Raw genomic sequence first — 17804 nt, forward strand, 5'->3', positions numbered from 1 at the left:
CAGAGTGATTTGTTTTATATTTTTCCGCAGATATTAATTTTTCTATATGGTATACCGGTAGAAAATAAATATAAAATATTGACAGTGAAAACAAGAAAGACAAAAAAGACAAAAATATCGAAAAAACACGTTAAGGAAATAAATCAAATTATTGTTGATCGAAAAAAAAAAGACATCATTTATTAAAGCGTGAAATATTAAAAAAATGTATAAAAAGATAAAAGTTGCAATTGTGAATTATAATTTTCATTATCAATAAGTCGGGGATGCTCGCGTTCCCTGTATCGGCGTCGTTCTTCGTGAAACGAGTTGCACTGTCATATGCACGAAATGTCCCATGCGACAGCGTGACTGGTGACGAATCATTGCATACGAATGATAACGTGACATTGCTGCATCGACGTGATTACGACTTCGATATGTTGTCGGAATAAACTGGCAACCTGGTTTAAACGCGACCTAGTCCTCCTGCCCTGAAAAGGTGTTTGTATCATTGTTGTCTGTGGCGTGTTATCAGCGCGAAAGCCAATAGCGAGCCGAGACCGTGGAAGCGTGTACTTAATCCATCACGCGCAATGTATTTCCCGATTATATTGTCGGCCAATTTATTACACCTTTTAGATACGTGTATATACAGATACGCATATAGAAAGCTTTCGAATGTAATCTCTGTTAAACGAATAACTAATGCAGAATATTGCAATAATTTGTTCGAACGTCCCTTTTCGAGATAATTGAAATTAATTTTCATATTATATCGTGAGAATTTTCGCGTTTATTATAAATTATTTAATTTTGTGGAATAAAATTCATTATTATTGTGAAAAAGAAAAATTTTATTTAAGCATTTAATTATTCGATCGAATTCTTCGATTTCTAATTCTTCTTTGAGAAAAATTTTCTGAATTTAAAAATAAATCTATGTGTACAAGGTAATTTTTAATAAATTAATATCAGATCTCGTAGAAAGATCGCGTTCAATAATCGATTGAACGTACATCCGTCACAGGATGAAATTTATGAATAATATACCACGTTCACTAGCGATTCCTCCTCCACACGTCTGTTCACCTTCGACTTTCACTTTCAAGCCTATCCACGTCCGTTAGATTCCAGGAGGCAAAGAATTCTGTCGTGGCTGTCCTGGTCGCCAGTTGTAGAACGTGTCGCGCGCGGATTGAAGAAACGGATATCGAAACGGGGCGAACTATCTCCTTGGCACAAACTCGAAAGGAATTCATTCACGCCCGCTGGTCTCCATCGAATCGTGCTATTCCGTCAATTCGAAAGGGAAGTCTCTTTGTGCGGGGCTTCATTGTTCGGTCGTCGAACGCGTCCAAGTGTCGAAGTGGTCGCCGTCTCGGCCGTGTTATGTGCTATCAGTTATACAATACCTACGTAAGAAAGTTGTGAAACTTTGTCGGGATAACTTTAACGAGAAACAAATAAATAAATCAGAAGAGATTGGATTTCAAGTCCGGAGAGATACAGAATTTCGAACTCGTCTTCGTTGTAAAGATTTATATCGTTTTCTTTGTGAAATCTTATTCCATGGAATGAAATCTTCCTCGACGTTAATTTATCTTCCTTCTGCCACCTTTTTTTTTTCTTCATCGTTTATTCGATATCTATTTACATATGTTGAATTACCTAAATGAAAAAAGGAACGGAATACCCTGAATCGATCTGTCAAGGAATGTGGCATCTATCCATGTGAATTAAGAGGGAAGAGAATGAACGAAGAGGTTTATTTCGAATCTTTCATCAGATACGAAGTTCTCTTTCGAGGAAATTGTAGGCAAGATCGGAGTAGGTCGAGATTGGTCGAGATTGGATACACCCTCACCGACGATTGATTCTTCTTCTACTTACGGGCCACATTATCCAAATATCCGAAATCGATGCTGTCTTCGGTGAGTTATGTTATTAGACCCGAGGCTATGAAATGTATCTGCCTTTTGCGACCGATGGATCAGAAGGGTCAGATCTATTGTTATCGTTTGAATATTCCTGGTTCAAAGGTCCGGACTCCGAGGGAAGAGCAGAGAAATTTGAAGGTTCAGTGGATTCGCTCTGCAATATAAATTTTTTCAAGAGGTGTAGTTCATCCATGAGATGTTTAAAATTTATGAAGGTAAAAAAAAAGAAAGGGATTTTCAATCTTTGGGGGCTCGTTTCATCTTTTCACGTTCGAAATCGGGTTGATATAAAAAAGACCTACGGTTCTACAATTTGAGACAAATTTACATACGAGTTTTCTCGTAAAATCGTTCTCTCATCTTTTTATATTCTCTCTATTACATAATTTTTAACGTCAGATCGACGTTAGAATTATTACAAGACGAGAAATCACGCTGTTCGAATCGAATTCTTTGAAATCACCAAAAATACAATTCAAACATCTTCCAATAATAATTCTCTTCCATATCGCGAAAACGAAACGATCGAAAATCGTCGCGTATCCGGGCAGCGAATTGCGAATCGCACCTTTTCAAACGGTGACACGCAGCTATATCGAAAGTAATAGTTGCGCGGTTTAGTTACCGTCATCGCTCGGCTATGACGTTTATCGCGACCGAATAAAGCACCAACACGTAGTTCTCGTTGATTCACGGACATCGACGCGACCACGTCGAGATTTTTTTCGTTTCTGCACCGCGTTTACCATCGCTACGCCGGAAAATCGAATCGAAATTAAACGAACACTGCAACGGGTAGGACAGGGTGCCGACACATGCTCTGTTCCATTTATTTTTTTTTCCTCTCTCTTTTTTTTTCCACCCTTTTTCACTCTTTTTCTCATCGTTTTTTTTATTCACTTTGTTCCATTCACCCTTTCGGTTGTTCGTCCGCTTTTTTCTTTCGTTCGTCTTTCTTTCTCCATTTGGATCTTGTCCACCATTTTCACCAGCGTATTTTCACGCCTTCCATTACGATCGTTTTCCACCAATTTTGTTCGACGACTCGTGTATTTATGAGTAATAATGGCTGCGAGTTCTCCCTTCGCTAATAGATTACACGACCATCTGCTTTTGACACTTAAGTCGTTTGTGGGATCGGCAAGGATAAATAGCAGATGAGAATAACGATAAACAAGTATACAACATTCAATTTAATTTTTTATTTGATTCGTAAGTTTAAAACACGAATTTTTTCACTTTGAATATTATCGAAATATTATTAAAAATCACGCATACAATCTATGGTTTATTTTAAGAATTATGATTTGACAATTTGATCAATTTGATTGATTCTCACAATTTCTCAAGGAAGATAACATAATGATCTCAAAGTTTTGAACAATCTTATACGTATCGACAAATAACATTAATTAATTACTGATACTTTTGCCTTCTTCTTCACTTCTTCTTCTTAATCTTAATAATTCGCATAAAACTCTTTCCTGATTCGTATCGCAATAAAAAGCCCAGCTTGAAATATCTTTCAACGAAATTCCAGGTGTAAAGCAACGAATTATTTGGAAATTTTCCGACTACCTGGCACGAACGATCCCCTACAATTGTCCTCTGTTCCGTGGAGAAATCATTCTCTTCGCACCATTCGAGCAAATTGGTAAAGTTTCAGGGTTTTAACTTATCGTACCGAGATCGCCGGATACAATTTGGTATCCTCTGTTCCGTTTCCACCTTTCCTTTCATCCTGCCCACCCAATCTGGAAACTATTTCTTCGAAAAACAACCGAACTAGCTAAACGCAACGCAGGTCCTTCGCGGATTCCAAAACACAGCCGTGAACGAAAATGAACGAATTAACATTTAAAAAAACGATTTATTTTTACATAATACATTCTTTTTTATTTTTTAATCTTTGCCAACTTCTCTTCCACGAATATCCGACGGAATTCGTCTTTGCGAAGATCAGTCGGATGACGCGTGGACCGGAAACTGGTTACACGATGGTTGCTAGTACGCGAAGAATAGAGATTTCCCTGATTAGAGGGATTGATCGAGCTTCCTCGGGAATGAGGGTTAATGAAACGTTTGTAATCGTAACTGGTAGGAAACGAGCAGTTTGCGCGACGTGAATGTTCAGCAGGGTGGTCGCAATCTAAGAGATCCAAGAGATTTCGACGAAAAGTTTTGAATTATAAAGAAATTATTCAACGTGGATGTGATACGTGGGAACGATAAAGTGATGAAAAAAGTATATTTATAAATTCAAATAGGAATTTATAATATGTATAATTCATATCTTTTAAAAAATATTACTAGCTTGCATTTTTTCGTGAGATTAAGAATATGCTATTTTAGATATGCTTGACCCCATTTTCTTTTTATTATTTATTATTTATTCGTGTTATGAGATTAATTGAGTAAAGTTAAAATGTTAATTTTTGGGATAATAAATTTTTGGTGAAATATTTGGACAAAGATATGAGATTTGATTTAGATTAATGCAATGGATTTGATGATCAAGAAAGGTGGCGATACGTAGGTAGTTTCCGAAAAAATGTCCCTGTTTATTTTTTTTTAGAGAAGTTAAGTATTCCGCAAATACTTAACCTAGTTCGTTTTTGTTTAGTGTTGGTTTATTTGTGCAACGTATTTATTAAGAGATGAGAGAAATTTAGTCAGCTGACGTAATTGAGGTCTTTCTCGTAAAAGGTGTGGCGGGCTTAAGACAACAATGAATCTGAAACACAATTAACTTTTTCCTACCCGTTTCACTTTTTAGTTAGCGAAAACAAATTTTCTTGATATTCATGTCGACGAAATTTTTCTAGTTTCAACTTTATCAGAATTTTACCACCATGTCCATATTAATAAATCGAATAAATTAATTCTCAATTTATAATTTATAACAAAACTCGATTAATAAAAGATTTTCTGATAGAAAAATGCCGATAGAAAAAGATAAGCATCCCTTTTCCTTCCTGCGTTCAAATGTCCGCCATACTGCGAATAGCTACCCTCATTCTTCTTACTTAGCGTCGCGAGCTCTCATTCCGCGAGCGAAATTAACAAATTTATAAACGCTTCCAAACAAAATTTCTAAACGAAGAATTCTTCATTTTACGATACCATAACTTACAAACATACCATAACTTTTTTCCCTCAATTAAATTCTCTCGTTCTCGAGAATCGTAATGATCTCTTCCGTACATTAACTCAGTCTCGAAAAAGACTGCAACTATTTATCAAATGTTCCAAATCATTTTTAAGCATCCATATATTTTCCAAATATATTTTATTAATCGTTTCAAGATCGTTTCAAGTTACACCATTTGACAGGATGGACTTGGAGGATATCGGATTCGTAGATTTCGAAGGAAGTCAGGCTTCAGGCGTCCCTGATAAGTATATCTTCGACGGATTTCTCTGACGGCCAAGTCCCAAGGGAGATGAGAAAATAAATAAATGACGAGCGATTCCCACGAGTCTCGAGAGTCGGCAAGAAGGAGCAGTTTCGGTGTAGATAGGGCGAGAATTATGGTTCCTCACGGGGGTTGTGATGAAGAGAGCCAGGGGTGCGCGGGGCAATTTTAAGCCCTCCTCTTGGTTTCTGGCCTTACAACTCCGTAATTTTTACCCTCGGAGAAGTTAAGAGTAATTTACTGGGCTCCGCGTAGGCGTTATTCGACTCCCCCACCCCTCGGTGTCCGCCCCACTTCTGCCCCGTGAAATAGGTACACCCAAGATCCCAGGCCCTTGTTAATTGTCTGCCATGGACGAACTTGATTTTCCCGCGAAACTGCGAACCGGCAGTCTTGAGATAAATGTTGGTTAATATTGTTACGAAAATAGGTAGTTAGTTCTTTTCGGACCCGTGGAGAGACATCCCCGGGGATCTTCATCCCCTCTTAACTCGTTGAATCGTCTTTTCTTTGTTTGCCGGTAATAATGAGTAAAGAAGCTAGAAACGAGATGGTGAGAACGAGCTCTTTTTGTTCGAACGATGGTAGAGAGTGGTAGTAAAAAGCGAGAAGTAGAGAAAGGCACACTTTTTTAATTGTATCTTTTTTTAATATCGAAGAATTTATCGTGTTTCGAACGTTGGCTCACGAGTGATTGATTATTTCCGATAGGAACTCACTTGCTGCAAATCGATTTGAGTGTTGCATTTACAAATCCCGGATTCCCTTTTTTTGTTTTCGTTGACTGAATAAAATATAATCTTCTTAAAATACAATGTAAGATAATGCAAGACAGCTGCTGTGTTTAATAGCAAAAGAATTTATTTGTAATTTATTTGCAGAGAATTCATGGTAAAGTTTAAGATCGATGTAAAACCGTGAAGTATTTGCAAAAGCAGTTGGACACGAATTAAATACCTTTCTGTTCCCTGTTTTCTCCCGTTTACTTAGAAACTTCCGCCTCATTCAATTCCCCTGTCAGCGTACAGGCGCAACTCGCAGCGAGTAAAGGTACTTGCAAGATAGTCGATCACGAGCAATTCGAGATATTGCCGGATGGTGTGTACGGGTTCGAGAATGCTACAGATCTGTGTGTACCCGGTGGAGGAAACGGAAGGGCCGGCATGCATCGAATCCCGGTAGCATTATTTAGCCGGGAAAAGTGTTGCCAACACCATTAATCCGATTGGACGAACCTTCACCCTTAGGCCTTAGGGATCCATTATGTATTAGGTGGATCGACTTGCCTCGGCAAGATTAAAGCTGGAAATGTGCCGCTTCAACACCGAAAATCCTCAACATAATTTTATCCGGCAGAGATTTTAATCTCTCGAGAAAATACGAAATCTCGATTTGCACGTGCTGATTTTACAGATTTTTATATCGATATATTTCGAGACGATAATTTGTTTGGAATTTTTATTCATTTTCCATTTCCAGAGGATAAGTGTTATATTTTTTGGATATTCATTTTCGAGTTAGTTATTTTTATTTATCGATGATATTATGTAGTTCGGATGATAGGATATTTATAAGGATTAAATTATTAAAAAAAGGCGAAATTTAATAATTAAGTTTCTTCTTTTTTATAGATTATTTAATTCAAATCCAAGAATGACATAACAGTTAGATATTCTTCTCTTTTGAAGTTGCGCTTCTCCGGTTTCTATTTTATATTTGCTCCTTAAAAAGTTGATATTTCGTGGATACGCGAGGGTGGAAAGCTGTTTCGTGGATATTTCACGAGGCAAATGCCATGACTTATTTTACGAGACGAAAGAAGCAGACGAATTTCCGAGGAGTCGACGTTCTTTCTTTTCTACTGCTTCCCTGTTGAAACCTTGTCGGTTAAAGCAAAGAAATACACGCTTTCTTGCGCAACCACCTCTTTTCCAGGTTTTCTTCTCTATTAGCATGATTGCAACTTTATATCGAGTTTTCTCGTTACTCTACGATATTATTTCTTTCTTTCCTCATAAATTTCAATTAATTTTATGCGACAACGATTATTATTGACGATTTTAAATATATTTTCATACATACGTATAGACAAATATAAAAGATTAAAAATATATTTTAAAATATTTAATTTTTTTACAGATAAAAAAAATGAAAATTAAACGATATTGCGTATTCAACAAAGTTTTTAAAATTATTGAAATCGTGTGATTCTCAAACATCTCGTCGACAAGAACTATGGTGATGATCGAAAAGATAGATGTGTTGGCCGAAGAAAACCTCTTGGTTTCTTTGCCAAAGTAATTTGTCTACTTTACGTTCCTTTTCCGTTTACTCATCACGAACTTTTGCCGAAAAAACTGATTTTTTTACCAGTAGAGATATTACCAGCAAATAGAAAAAGAAACTCTTATAATTTTTGTATTGGAAAAAAATTTACTTGAATTAAACTTTATTTATTACTAAACTTTATTAAAGTTATTAAGTTATTCTTAAAAACAGGAAATTTAGAGGAAAGGGAAAGGATTAATGATATAGATGGGAATAAATCAAATCAACACGTATATATTGTAAATATTATTTATTGGACTTTTAGGCGTCATGGGATACAACGATTACATCACGTTGCTTATTTATAACACCTAAGCAATTGGATAAAAAAGAAAATGAAAAAATGAACTACAGGGTGATGATTTTCATGTTTCGTTTGGACAAAAAATTCGAAAATGAAGAGATTGGGTTGAACATCGGATAATTTTCGTTCTCGCTTCTATATAAAATGTAATAATGCCGACTTCCGTGCGGATTAGGCGTGAACGGATGAACGAAGCTAAACGCATCGCAGTCGGCATGCGTTGACAAAAATTAGGAACCACTGCGCTTACAAAAATTGTACGCAACAACATCATTTTTTTTTCCTTCTTTCTTCCTTCTTTTTCTTCTTGTTTTCTTTCGGAGGAACTGGAAACGATCGAAATTACTATTCAGATTTCTTACCTAATTCCAGCAATCGTGGAGAGATGAAAAAACGAATAATCACGAAGAACAACGATGTTAGATTATGTTCATTTTTTTCCTTTCTTTTTTTCTCCCCTCAATTTTTTCCTTTCTTATTTTTTTTCTGTCGCAATACAAGTCAAAAACAGTTTAAATTCAGGGCATTCGTTCGGGATAAGAAGAAATTTCGTATTTTTATTCATCGTTAATATAATATCCTCGTTGGAATAATTCTCGTCCGAATCAAAATCGTCATCATCGTCGTCGTTATTATCGTCACACATTTTTCACGGCCACTCTCAATTGAAAACTAACCATCGATCGGCACACGACATCCAGGGGGAAGGCGAACGAGAACTTATGGCTAAATAAAACTTTATAAAAATATATCAACGAATAATAAATATATCTCTAACAGCGTCACTGTATAATTCGTCATGCATAGCCCTCGGTGTATCGATAGCCTATGCATTTACAATCACTATATACACGCTATTTTTTTTCCTTTTTTTTTTTATAATGCTACTTACCTAAAATAATATACAACAATGTACCGTTTTTCCCTTAATGTATCTAGTTTTTTCTTACGGAATATTTTTTTGTTTCATTTCATTGCGTTTTAATTTTATTTCGTTATTTTGTTTTCTTAATCGTACACGTAACCTCTAGTTAATCCCATATTTCCTTTCCTTTTGTCTCGTTACTCGTCGAATTATTCTCTTTGGTTCGTGTTTATATTCTATAACAATTACACGGGAACGAACAGTCTTCGTTTACCACTCGACTTGTTCGGTTCGATATTCAGCCGTCGACGTTCTCTGCGAATCCGAATGTAAAAATTGGTCTCTTATTCAACGCGTGTACATGTGTTTTTTTTAAATTCTTATTTTTTTCCCTCTTTTTTTTATTTTCCTATACCGCATTCGGTCTCCTTACAAATAAACTATTTATACAAATATTTACACGTGCCTCCGTTACGCGTAACATCCGTACAATATTCATTTTTTTCTTTTCTTTTTTTTCTATCAAGCTTAATCGAGAATATCGTCACGAGAAACGGTTTTCACAATCAAAAATCTCGTAATGATTTATAAAATTTTTTTCTTCTATACGCGATAATCGGTATCATCCGACACTTTCGGATCATTTCGGCCATGCTGAATTTCTCTCATTTAAGGAAAGAGAGAAAAGCATTGGTTGTATCGTAGTCGCAGATTCGAATTCTCGTTTTTCTTTTTCTTTTATCTCTTTCCAATAATAAAAAAGGAGAGGAGAAAGGGGAAAAAAGAAAGGGAATATAAATCCACGATAAACAATCCTCGTTACGATTCGATCCATCTATCCTACCAGTCATTTATCTTCTAGAAAATCCTATGACAAGAATATCGAAACGAAAAATACGCAATGGAAAAGTGGAAAGAGAGAGAAAGAAAGAAAGAAAGAAAAAGAAAGAACGAGAATCTAGCAACGAGATTCATGATTAAGGAACGTCGAGGCCGGATTATCGTCGTCACCGGAAGCTCTGCATCGTTCATCGACAACGACAGCGTCGATAAAAGGCTTTCTCTCGTTTAAGCGCGTTCACCCTTTTCGATACATAATAAACAGGGTCTTCTCGTTGCATCGTCATCGAGTTTCGCCTCGCGTCAAGAACACGAAACATTCTTTTATATTCTTACCGAAACTATTATCTCTTTCTCCTTTCGCGTTCCTTTTCTTCTTCTTTTCTTTCCCCATCCTCCCCCCTCCCCTCCTTCCCCTCCATTTTTTTGTAATTTATATATTTTATATTTACAATCGTCGCGGAAACACTGACGGAACTCTGACTTCCTTCCCCCTTTATTTCTCATCCATTGAACAGGGAAGCTGACTTCTCAAGTTCGATCCGCTTCCTTTGGCTCTTTACGAAGCAACATTTTCGACGTCGTCTCACCACGACGTCCCTCAGCGACGATGCTCCTGGAGGATGACCAGGGCCAAACACATCGATAGGTAAGTGAGACTCGCTGACCGGAAGTGAGCGTGACTGTACTCGGAGGCTCGCGTCACGTTCAACAAAACGGAAGCGTCCGAGATCCCTTCCGACGAGCGTACCAACACCCACCATTCCCCGGCATGAGACCATTGAATCGTGTCGAAGCTCAGCACCGTTCTGTAACAGGACTCCGTGCCACCATCCTGAAAGACAAACAACGAGGGACCGTACGTCGTTAATGAATTCAATACCAGTGATTCAGGGGAGTTTGTCAAGTATTCGTGACCTGATTCGACGATCCAAAGAGTTCACTAGGCGGTCGATTATAAGGGATAATTTATCTGGAAAGGAGTTCGAAGGGATTGTTGCCGTTGGCGCAAGTTTTAGAGAGGAAAATCGGTGGGAGATTGGGTCAAGGATAGTTTGAATTTTCCACTTCTTTTCTTTTTTTTTTTTTTTTTTTTTCTCCAGGAAAATGTTTTTGGCGAGGAAAGATGAGAGAAGAATGAAAAGAAATTTTTGTATAACGTCTTATATGTGTATATTATATTAGAAGATTATTTTTAATATTCGATTGGGATTATATTTTGAGAAGATAGGGGATATATTTAATATTAGAAATAAACATTTATATATTTTTACATGTAAAAAATATAAATGAGAATCGAAACGTAATTTTTAAATTCGAAGTAAAAATTATTCGATTAAATTAAAAACGAAACCAATTTCATCGAACACGAATGATAAATTAAAATAGGAACAGATTTTTTTTTTGTGAAAGAATGAGATATTTAAAGGACAGTTTCGATTCTCCGATCGTTTTTATCGAACTCATTAACTCGGGGACTCGATAATGTCGATTCACTATTCCTTATCTATCGCAATTCTGCTTAGCTTCTTACGATTAAACTTTCGCGTGGAACTTTCGCGGCAAACTGAAAACTTCCTACATACCCTCTCCCTTCCCCGCGTTCTCCCGCTTCAATTGCACGTATCACTTCCGATTTCCCCCTCTTTTTCCTTCTTCTCTCAAAGTTACATTTCCCCTTCTCGAGAAACAATCTCTCTTTTTCCAATTCTTCGGGTTTTTTTTATATTCCAATCGATAAAATCGGATACATTAAATCCAGCACAATTGAAAATTATCGATGCGAAATAATTGATAAAAACACGAGATACGTAGGAAGGAGATAATATCCGAGAAAGTCAATTGCAGTGTGGTGGAAAAAAAAAAAAAAAAAAAGAAAAAAAAAGAAACGTGTTTCGTTGGATTCAACGACAACGTGTTATTACGAGCTCCATTATTACGTATTACACTGATGCAACTGACGCGCGTGTTAAACGCCTTTTTTTGTATTATTCATCCACTGTTAATTACTCTGATTATCTTTGCACGCGTTTAATTAACGAGAAATAGGTCGCCGATCGGACAAAGTAGAAAGGAAAAATCTTTGTTGTTATTCAAAGGGAGGAATAATTTATGCATTATGGAAAAGACGATAGATATACTCGAATTAATTTTAAACTTGGAAAATAAAATTAAATCGGGGGAGTTACGCGTGGAATCGGTCGAAATACAAAAAAGATATAATTACATCCGATGTCCCTTTTATCAGTTTCCATCCCCTTCGTTTGGTAAATACGACCAAGAGGGAAATACGTTTACGTAATTGAATCCGATTCCACTCGTCTCGGTGGTAACTTTTCCCGCAATTCGAGACAGACGTTATTCTTAGTCTCGCGAATTTTTCGCGTGCAACCAGTCGCAGTTTCTTGCTCCATTTAACTTCGTATTTCATCCTCATCCCTTCTCGGTTTCCACTACGAGCCGACCTTCTCCTCGTCTTCCCCTTCCCTTGTCGCCTTCATCGTTAACTTCCTCCTTCTTTTTCTTTCTCGACGAGTCCACGTGTACTTCCTTGTTTCGCGTGATTTACGTTCCCCTCTTTTGTCAAATTTGCATTCGCCCGGTGATAAATTAGATAGAAATAAATAAATTAGATCTCGAAGTGTTTCGCGTTGAATCTTGAGAGAATCTCGAGATTTCTAATTCTACACTCAAATATACATTGAACAAATGCAAAATATTTATTAATACAAGTGATTCGTCAAATTTCACTTCACTCGTTCGATTATCGTTCGACATTTTTATTTTTCCTACTAGTTTTTGCTGCAAATATTTTTATATGCTTAAATGAAAAGAGCAAAGAGCAATCCTTTTGCTCCACTCCATCGTCGAAAATCTTCTCTCCCTCTTGTCTGACGAACAGCAAACAGGGAATGGTGTCGCATCACCATTGCTTCTTCCCTTATTGTTAGTCAACGTCTTCTAGAGTTTTCCTCTTTGTTCCTCCGATTGTCGAGTATGTGCAAACACATCGAGATTTCGTCTTCTCTGCATCGTAGCGTGTGCTCGTCGAGAGGCGTCGATCCATAAATTTCGGCGAAACTTTCGCCCGCCAACTTAAAGGGAAATTTCCATGGTATTCGTCGAAAGCATGACTGATAGTAGTTAGTATCAGTGATTTATTCCTATCTCTATCTATCCATCTATCTCTGTATTCTGTCCCGTACTCTATATCCTTTGTTATCTGGGGCTGAAGTAGCGGGTAATTAATTCGTGGAATTGCAGCTCCTCGAACGAGGGTTGCGGAGGGGATTGGACTGTGGGGGTGGAGTAGGACGAAATCCAGACCGGGTGCACGTGTTGCGGCGAACGTAGTTATTTTGACCCAGATTCTGTTTTGAATGCCTCGTACTATGTCGATACCGTCTACCAAATATTCCGCAAACTTCCGTCCAACCAAAAATTAATAAGCTTCCCTAGATCGGGTATGCTATGTAATCACGCTTGAAGAAACGAAGAAATTTCGTATCTCTTGGATCTCGTGTTCTTGAATAAATCGTCAATGAAATAAGTTAATGAAATTTTTGATGATAAATTGATTTTCTCGATTAGATTAAATCATTCTATGAAATTGGCGATCGAACATGAGAATTCTTGAGTTTATATAATGATTCGATAAAATTACGAATCGATAATGAACAGAGAACGGGTGTAGAGTTCATCATTTCAGAGATAATTCAATTTTTATAAGTTTTCAATTTTCAAATCGTCATCTGTTTTTCAAGAGGATATTCCTGTTTACCATGGGATGATTGTTCGAGCGAAGATTTCGTCGTGCATGTTTCAAGCTCGGAAACGGAATAATATAGGAACAAGCAAAACGGTGGCCAAGTTTAAACGCTTTAAAGGAAAATTACTTTCTCTTTCTCTTTCCTCCCCCGTCTCACTATCTTTCTTAATGAATGATCCACCGCGATGAAATCCGTAATTTCCCCGATAAAGGAAACAATGAAAAGGACTAGAGGAAATTTAAAGATCGACGACGAAAATTAACAAAAGACAATCGTTTTCTTCTTTCTTTATTTACTTATTCTTTCTTTTTTCTCGTTTCACGAATTAAGAACATTCCCACCAGGAACAAAAGGGATTAAAAGTTAGCAGAAACAAGAGCGTAACGCAGGTGCATTAGTCTCGAATCTCTTTAAAGCCATACCAGGATTCTTTCCTCTCTTCTCCATTTTTGTCTCCCTATTTTCTCTCTTCTTTTCTTCTCTCTCTTTGTCTCTGTTCTCAGTTCCATGCGTTTCACCGTTATTCCTGATTCCCCAGAAAAACAGTAAATCCGTCTTTTGTGCGACCATCCAGTATCTGGAATCAGTCTGTCGACCGCGAATAAAATAGAAAAATAAAAAAAAAAAATAGGAAACGAGTAATACAAAGAAGAAGAGAACACGTTGATACAACTCGACGCTACGCGAAAATGAAATAAGGATAGGTATTTCGTCCCATTTCTTCTCGTTCTCATATTTTTACAATATGCAACGAACGTTCCTTGCGTATTCTTTCGTGCTCTTTTCCTTCTCTTCGCTCTGTCTTCTTTCTATCTATCCTGCCGAGAAGAAATCACGTTTCGGCCAGTTCGCTCGCGATAAAAGTATAATTCTCGCCTCCCGAGTTGCAAATTCGTTGTTATTCTTGTCGTTACTGTTGTTGTTGTTGTTGTTGTTGTTGGAAAATAGAAATTGGCTGGCTATCGTAGCCCGAGCGTCTTCAAAGTTAAATTGCAGTGGATATCCCTTCGTTGACCCGGTTCAAAACCAGCACTATCTTCGATATTACGAAAATTCTTGAATTCTCGAATTGCGAATCCTTCCTTTCGCGTAAAACGAGTCATTTCTGGTCGAGATGAATCTTTTCTCCTGTTTTTATCTTCTCGAAGCGTACGTTTCGAGCGAGGATTGTATTGGATGTTTGATTTGAAGAAGCGTTCTTCGTTTGTTTTTGCGTTTGTCAGATTTATTATTTTTTATTAGATTTATTAACAAAGTTTACTGGGCAATGTTCAATATCGAATTAAAAGGATTAGCAAACAAGAATTAAAAAGATGGAAAGAAGGAGGTTAAATCGAAACGCGTAACAATTGAGGAGCGAACATAAAAGGAAAAATACATGTGTGTGAAAGAAAGAATTTTTGAATAAAAATTAAAAACTAGAGAAGAATTTTTCAAAGGAATTTAAATAGAAATTGAACGTTAGGCAAGAGTTATACGAGAGTTAAAAATACGCTTGTGAATAGAGAAAGCTTCGTGAACGGAAATTGGAAATTTATTAAAAAAATAACTTACACGCGAAAACAATCAGAGTCTTTCCCAAAGAATTCAAAAATATTTTCAATACAATTTCCTGTTCAATTTTCGCATAAAATAAAATTGAATAAATTGAAAATTGAGAAAAACTATACAAAAAAAAAACGAGAAATAAAGGAAGAATAAAAAAAAAAGCATACCTCAATAGCAAGCGCTTGAACACCATCCCTGGCCTCTGCACCAGGCACATAAACGTTTTCCTCGGATATCCAAAGTATCTTGGTGTGTCTCGGCTCGGCGCAAAATTCAACGACAATATTCAACGATTCACCCTCCTTCGCTGTCACTGTTTGATTAGGTGGATGAATCATGGGTCGACCTGGAACAAAAATTCGCAAACAATTCTGTTAACCCTCCGGTCATAGTGGCGTATACGCGGTTCTTTTGTCGGTCATAAATCCACCCTTCGGTTCCGATAGCGTAACCCAACCCCTTCCCTCATCTCTCTCTCTCTTTCTTTCTCTCCCTCTCTCTCTCGTATTATATCCTTATATCTCTCTGTATCTTTCTTCCTCCCTCTTTACCTATAGCGTTTGCACAGCAGAGCTTTGTGTCTTGTTAACTGCGAAAATATCTCAGCATGTAGCTAAACGACGTAATCTTCCGTAATTCTTGCTAAATTATGTTGCCATCGTGTTTCTATCTTAAGTGGAAGTTCATTAAGGTGATCGAATGAAATGGTGGCCACGTTGAAACGTCGCAATAACGAAATTATGCGTATATAACGCGTAAATATATCCGAATATATATAATTCTGAGTATAAATAATTCTCGACTTTCTAACCTCGATTTATTCCGAAAGCTAATCGCGCCATAACGTTAACGTATGCGAGAGAAATTGTCGGGGAATCGATATTTTGGTTACTGGATAATCATTAAAACGAGTGTTCAAAGTGGTCCGTATGGGATTCGGTCATGGCATCGCGTATTTCGAATTTCGCTGGTCAATTTATTCCGTTTGGCAATCGTGTCACAATTGCAAACAATGAAAAGGTTGATACGTTTATAAACCGCGGTAATCACCGTTATTGCAGTAATTTATCGCGGTAAACGCCCTCATCGCGAGAGCAATCTATATCGAGCGTGTCCACGAATTTTTCCGCGTGGAATCGAACAATTGTCAAAACTTGATTGAACGACGACTTTTAATTTCAATATAAAAATTTATATTATTATTATTTATTTAAAAATATCCGCTCTTCCGTTTAACGACGATTCTCGATTTTTACGTTACACGTTCATCGAGCGACACTTGCGAATGAATGAAATTAAACCAACCCTTACGATTCCATTCGCTATTCTTTGTCCATTTTGATGAGACGTCCCGATGCTCGTTGCAGGTAAAACTCTAAACGACCATCGTGGTCTTCGTAACTTCATTTTTTTTCCTATTATTATTTATAGCCGTTTTTTCACGTTTACGAGCCGGATCGCATCGAAACATCGGTTTTTTTCGCGTCGATTCGCGGTAACGCTCGCGACGCTTTTGATTTACTCGTTTCCACGAGTCTCGCCAATCCCTGGAGTGCAAACACACGCATTTTTAGCCATCGAAACTAGACTTTACTAGTGTGACAATATGACACAGCAACCTGCAACGACTCGTTACATCAACAGAGATAGGTAGGTATAGAGAAAGGGATAAATAGACGAATAGAGAAGTGAGAACGGATGGATAGAATGGTTTCTCGATTTCAAAGCTTCAAGGCGATCGTGATTCTGGGACAGTTTCCCCAGTTAGATCTCGTCAAAATATCCTCGTCGCTCGAGGCAACGACCTGAAACGTGTACCAATGTTTGCAAATATATTCAGATATCTTGAATCGATTTGATCACGATTAAAAGATAATGATCCAACGTCGATCTGTAGCGTTTCGTTATTAAAGACAAAAAAATCGGAGGTAAAGTTTCTAAGATAGAGAAAATATTTTAAAAAAATAATGATTTTATTTCGAGAATGCTATGCATTATTACAATTTTAAATTTCACATCATTCCTATTGCAAGAGATCAATCAATTAATTATCTATTCTTAATTTAGTGATTCTGATCGAATTATCCACAACAGAGTCTTAAAGTGATTTTTAACTGGTCGCTTTTATCATTTATATTTCGTAAAAATATTATATTTACGATCTTCTTATTCAATTAATTCCATGGTAATAAAATCGCGTTAATATTTAAAATCTTCGTCGCTTCACGTGTCACTCTCGAGCATATTTAATTATTGCAAAAGAAAGCGGCAACTCGAAAGAAATTGAACAGCATTGTCTTGGAAAACGAAAAATCTTGCTTATAGGATTCGTACGTTTGCCAAAACTCGTTAACAAACTCTCCGGTTCTCGATTCTACCAGTCGAGACCAATAACTCCCTAAAAGAGCAAATCTTTCGATTTAACCCGACTCGGTTTTCCATTTCCATTCACTGTATCTTATCGAAACGATCGACGAAGGACGAGACACCGGGGCCAGCTGGTACGCGATGTCGTAGCAGCAGTTTTGTTGCTGCACTTTGGCTAATTGAAGCGTGGATGCCGGCCGGTTACCCACGACGAATCCGTCCCTTTCCTCCTTTCAGCCACATTCTAACGCCACCGATCCCTTACCCCTTTCCCCCGACCACTCTCCTTTTACTCGTTCTCATCTGCATGGATTTCCTGCTTCGTAAAGCAAGCTTTCTGACCCTGGTTGGCCCATCTGCAACGGTGAATAGAAGCGGAACAGTACACTCGGCCGTGGCTGCTCATGAATATTCCTACGACTGAAATTACTGGAATACCTTGGCTGT

The 17804-nt window shown here is 37.3% G+C and overlaps 1 protein-coding gene across 2 annotated transcripts in view; it reads right to left on the reverse strand.

The window, feature by feature from the left end:
- Positions 1-10150: 10150 nt before the first annotated feature.
- Positions 10151-17804, reverse strand: part of LOC122718400 (hemicentin-2) — a 297858-nt gene continuing 290204 nt past the window's right edge. For both annotated transcript variants that reach the window (XM_043943410.1, XM_043943409.1), the window contains 2 exons: positions 15158-15336; positions 10151-10507 (listed from right to left, as the gene is read on the reverse strand). In XM_043943410.1, the coding sequence (XP_043799345.1) occupies positions 10274-10507; positions 15158-15336 (413 nt within the window). In that variant the 3' untranslated portion in view covers positions 10151-10273. The remainder of the gene's footprint in view (positions 10508-15157; positions 15337-17804) is intronic.

This window comes from Apis laboriosa, unplaced genomic scaffold (genome assembly GCF_014066325.1).
Source record: "Apis laboriosa isolate Shangri-la unplaced genomic scaffold, ASM1406632v1 scaffold63_cov154, whole genome shotgun sequence".
NCBI lineage: Eukaryota > Metazoa > Arthropoda > Insecta > Hymenoptera > Apidae > Apis > Apis laboriosa.